Raw genomic sequence first — 4,699 nt, 5'->3', positions numbered from 1 at the left:
CGGTGCGAAGAGGATAGCGAGGAACGGAACAAACCAGAGGAGCTCCAGTATGAAATTCATCTCTGCTTATTACTTGCTGCCTCTCTTTCCTGCACTGGTCTTCAGCGCTAGGTGAGTACCGAGAGCTATTTTGCTTAGAGTTTTCCTGGCTTTTTTGCTGTTTGCTTTTTTAGATTCAGTGCTCTCAAGAGAAATAACACAGATTTCAGCTTTTACTGGGGTAGTAAGTTTAGAGTAGGTATCTTCTCTGATTCTTCTCGCTCCCCCTCCCAATCCTCTGAAAGATACCGAGTCTTGTCTTGGTCTTTTCTAGGCGTTTTTTATGATGTAAAAGAGCTGCTCCTGTATAAGTTGACCCACAGCTCATGTGATGGAGCAAGACAGTAACAAATACAAGCTTTATACATACAGCAGTAACAGCAGATAGACTCTGCTTCACTGGAAATAAGGAAGCTGAACAGCTGAAACTGAGAACATGCTAACGTTTTCCCTTATACAGCACAAAAAATAAACACTTGAACAATCTCATCTCAATTTAGGTTTCTGTATCTGAGCATAGACCTAGGGCTTACCTTTTTTTACCATGACATGCAGGTGAGATGTTGCAGCGTTATCTCAATGCCAGGAAACGTGTTAAAAAGTTGCTGCAATCTAGAAGCGTTCTTTTCTGTGCAAGTATAATAAATCACTGAGGAAAATATGAACAAAATCTATTGCAGCTTAAAAACAAAACTTGTTCTGACCATGCAGTGTTCTGATAAGATAATGCGTACTGCTCAGTTGCTCGGAGATAGTGTATTTTCCATGCTGTAGACATAACATGTTCAGCAAAGAAAAGATAAAGCTGAGACAGTCTATCCCGTTGTCTTGATGTACACAGATGGAAAGTTAATGCTGGGTACACCACAGATCTGTTATAATGAGACTGCTGTCAGTTCAGGCTTCTAGTTCATTATCAGAAAATCAAGCCCAAATTTTGACTGTGTTTTTTCTCTGCTGTGTTAGAAGTTTCTAGGGTACTTATTGCTAAGTCCATAAAGCATGTTATCATAGGATATATGCATGTATATTTATCAGCGAAATGTGCCTTTGCCCTTATTCTTGGTCTCTTCCTGTAAAATCAGCATCGAAGCAGCTTTTTGCAGAAGCACAGCATGTTTTAAACCTTAGTTGTTCACTGAGACAAAAAAAAAAAGGCAAAAAAAAAGTGTATGCCTGCTAAGTACTCAAAGTCAGGTACAGCAGGAGCACATCTCTCTACATGCTCAGACACAGGCAAATAACTGGGAAAATCTCTGAGTGGGAAAAGGCCCGAATGCAGGGAAAAATCAGGAATATCAAAATGCCTCAATTACTTTACTCCTTTGGAGGGGGTTGTTATTGGCGAGGGAGGGGTACTTTTTTTTTCTTTTGGTAACACTTCTGATTCAGGGACTCTACAGTGCCAGTCCATACGAACCACTCCGATGCTCTTTGAAATACTAAACTCAGAGGAAAATTGTAATATATTGTGATTCGATAATTATCCCTTCTGATTTAATAAGCAGTCTAAGGAAACGTTTACTAGCTGTCAAGTGTGAAACTTCTTGTCAATTCGGATTAATAATTTTACCCTCGCTTAAGAGTGATACATTCTTTACCAAATTATGCCAGAGTTAAAAAGGGGAGAAAGCACCAAGTCAGCTTTTGCAGATGCAGGTTTGTATCTTGTATGAGCTTGTGCAGATTAAACTGTAGTGAAAAGAGATGTGGAAAACTCTTCTAAATTTTCATATTTTATTGTTTTTTATGAAGCGTCTTACAAACTACTTGAACATTCAGGGGACTAAACTGGGACAAGGTATCTAGTGTAAAGCCCTAAAAGCAGGTCCCTCATCTTCTTGAGAAAATACCACCTGTATGAAAAATGAACTGTAGCTCATTCTTGATAATTGTAAAGAAAAAAAAAATCAAGTTCCTCCCCGCCTTTCAAAAAATAGTTGGAAAGAATATGAAGAAGTTGAAGTTGGCATGTGAATACTAATTATGAACAGTATGACTCTGAGGAGTGGATATACTTTCATAAGAGTATAATTTTGTGGCACACAGTGATTTATGTTCTTTGCAATTGAGGGATGAAAATGATCAATGTGAGAGAAATTCCAGTTAAAATTCCACCCAAGTACAGTATGTGTTGCAAAGTGGAGTTTTGCTTTTGGTACCAGATTGGTCATCCTGTTAAAAAGGAGACTGAAACTCTACGGTAGAGTTGGAGATTTATAAAAGTCTTGGACTACTCTGTTCAGCATTTGCTTTCAGTCCCTTGATTTTTAACTGGCTGTGTAGAACATAGAGTAATTTTTCAACAGCGCATGATGGAAGTTTTAAAAAATGATACAGTGCTATCGATATGCCATCTACTGGAAGGAGATTATGCTTTAATCTCCTACAGCAGAAGGCAATTCTGTCTGTGGCAGTTAGTATTTCTTGTAAACATATGGTTAATTCATTGGTTGGACCCAAACAGAGTGGGCTTGCAGGAGCAGTTGTGTTTGCGAAAAGCAGGGTCTAATATCCTGCTGTGTGAAATTGCTTAGCTAATGTAAAGCATCAATCTTGCAGGACAGAAAGTTTTCCATCATGAGGACTTTTTTTTTTTAAGTTTGTACAGAAGCACAGTATCTCCATTTCATATATTGGTGCTGAAATCAGTGAGCACAGCACTTGCTGCAGCTGCTGCTTTTTGTTCCTTGTTATGTGGTGATGTCATCCTTGCATCATGTCATGGTGATTAGTTTTGGAAGACCTCAGCATGTCTCCAAGCCTAACTGTAAACAAATATGAATTGATGAGTTCAACTATGTTAACACAGCATGGTGAGTTTCCTTATTTTATAATCTTGTTAAAAAGAGGAAAATACATAGCTATCACTTTTAAGAGTGCATTCATTATTTTCTGGTTTTCAGAACTGTATGCAGCTAACTTCTCAGCGTGGTCTAAAACCATACGCATGAACCAAATGCCTATCAAATTACAGAAAATTCATGTTTTTGAAATGAACTATCTTTTCCGTATTACCTAAACTCGGTTTTGGTGCGGCTTTGAGAGACAATGATTACTCTTAATCATGTTTCCAGTTGGTTGTAGTGCCAAAGAGGTAACAAGATTGAGATGTATTTGCCTGTCTCAGTTAACTACGTATGTTTTGATGGAAGAAGTAAAAATTACTGCTCTAAAATCAGTCTCATAAACACTTAAGTGGAACTAATTTTTGAAGGTGAATTTAACTTGGTAAAACTATTCCAAAGTTTGTGTTTTCCTGCCCACTTTTATATTTCCTTGGACATCTTGGTTTTGGCAGATCTAATATGATGGTTGTGTACATGTTACTTTTTTCATACTGCTGCTGAAAGCAGCACAGTTTTTTCATACAACTTCAGAAATGAATCCTACTGTCCTGAGTGCTCAGTGAGTGCACGTAGTGTATAATAGGCTCAGGGCCTGATTCTGCAGCTACCTGCATGCTTTTGTGGTCCCAGACCCCTAAACATTCTGACTGGAAAACTATTTGTAGAAGGGAATGCTTGCATGAAGTCAGTGATTGGCGTCAGTAACTTAAGACCTGTGGTCCAGGTTACCTTGTCTAATCACACTTGCCTGCTTTTAGCTAAAGGGAGAGTTTTCTGAATATTACTTCAACATTACTATTGAACGGCTGGATACTTTAATCTCTGCTCAGTGACAATTTTTTTTGTCTAAATGACAAAAATTTGACTCCTTAGAAGAAGCTTGATGTGAAAAAAAACTTTCCTTTTTTTCTATGACAGCTAATTCCTTTCTCTCCACACATGAAATGTGACCAAGATGCCAAGACATTGAATAATTTGATTGAAGTAGAATGCTTTTATAGCTGAGAACAGGACCATAAACCCAACAAGATGCACTTTAATAACGATAATATTACTACTACAGCAACTCATTAAATGGATATACAAACAACAGGGCTGTAAAAGGCAGAACTTACATATTTTAATGGCAGAGAAATGGATGGTGGTCATTTTTCTATAGTGCAGTTTACTGGCAATCTTACTGCTCTGATGTTACAAAGCAATCTGTAATTCATTGGCTTCAGAAGAATGGCTCCTCTGCGTTTTATAGCAGGATAAAAGTAGTGTGCTCATTTCTGGTACGTGGATGTTGCTTAATGAAGGTATGGGTTTTGAAGTGGCGTATGTCCATTGTTGGAAGTGATAGAAATATAATTAATTCACTTACCTTCTTAAACATGAGAACCTGACTTAAATGTTTACTTTGTCCCTGGACGTACTTTCAAGGTCGACTATTTTCTTTGTTTGTTGGGTTTGGTTATTATTTCTTAAGGAATATGAAAACACTAAGATCTTTCCATCCTGTCAGAAAAAGATGTGTGAAGGACTCAGTCTGAGACTCAAGGAAAGATAAAGGGGAACATCTTTGACATTATTGTACTCGCGGTGGGGGGAAATGTTGGAAGTACTTGTTTCTAGTTCTTAAGCACTTTCCCATCTTAGAAGCAGTATTTGGGCTATAATGATGTTGAAAGTAACTGTTTTTCATTTAGACTGATAGGACAGTGGAGGAACCCTGCCCCTTCCTAGATTTCGAGGTGGAAGAACAAGGCTCACTGTGTGCTTATACCCTTGGCTGTAGCCACACCATTGTTACATGCTCCAGTGGGTAG

The 4,699-nt window shown here is 38.1% G+C and overlaps 1 protein-coding gene across 1 annotated transcript in view; it reads left to right on the top strand.

Annotated features, from left to right (window-relative positions):
- Window positions 1-6: 6 nt before the first annotated feature.
- Window positions 7-4,699, top strand: part of LUZP2 (leucine zipper protein 2) — a 205,463-nt gene continuing 200,770 nt past the window's right edge. Inside the window, exon 1 of the mRNA XM_009334525.1 lies at window positions 7-111. Coding sequence (XP_009332800.1) covers window positions 50-111 — 62 coding nt within the window. The 5' untranslated portion in view covers window positions 7-49. The remainder of the gene's footprint in view (window positions 112-4,699) is intronic.

Source organism: Pygoscelis adeliae, unplaced genomic scaffold (genome assembly GCF_000699105.1).
Source record: "Pygoscelis adeliae isolate BGI_AS28 unplaced genomic scaffold, ASM69910v1 Scaffold171, whole genome shotgun sequence".
Lineage (NCBI taxonomy): Eukaryota > Metazoa > Chordata > Aves > Sphenisciformes > Spheniscidae > Pygoscelis > Pygoscelis adeliae.
The sequence above is the reverse complement of the archived record's forward strand: the minus strand, read 5'-3'. Positions and strand labels throughout refer to the sequence as shown.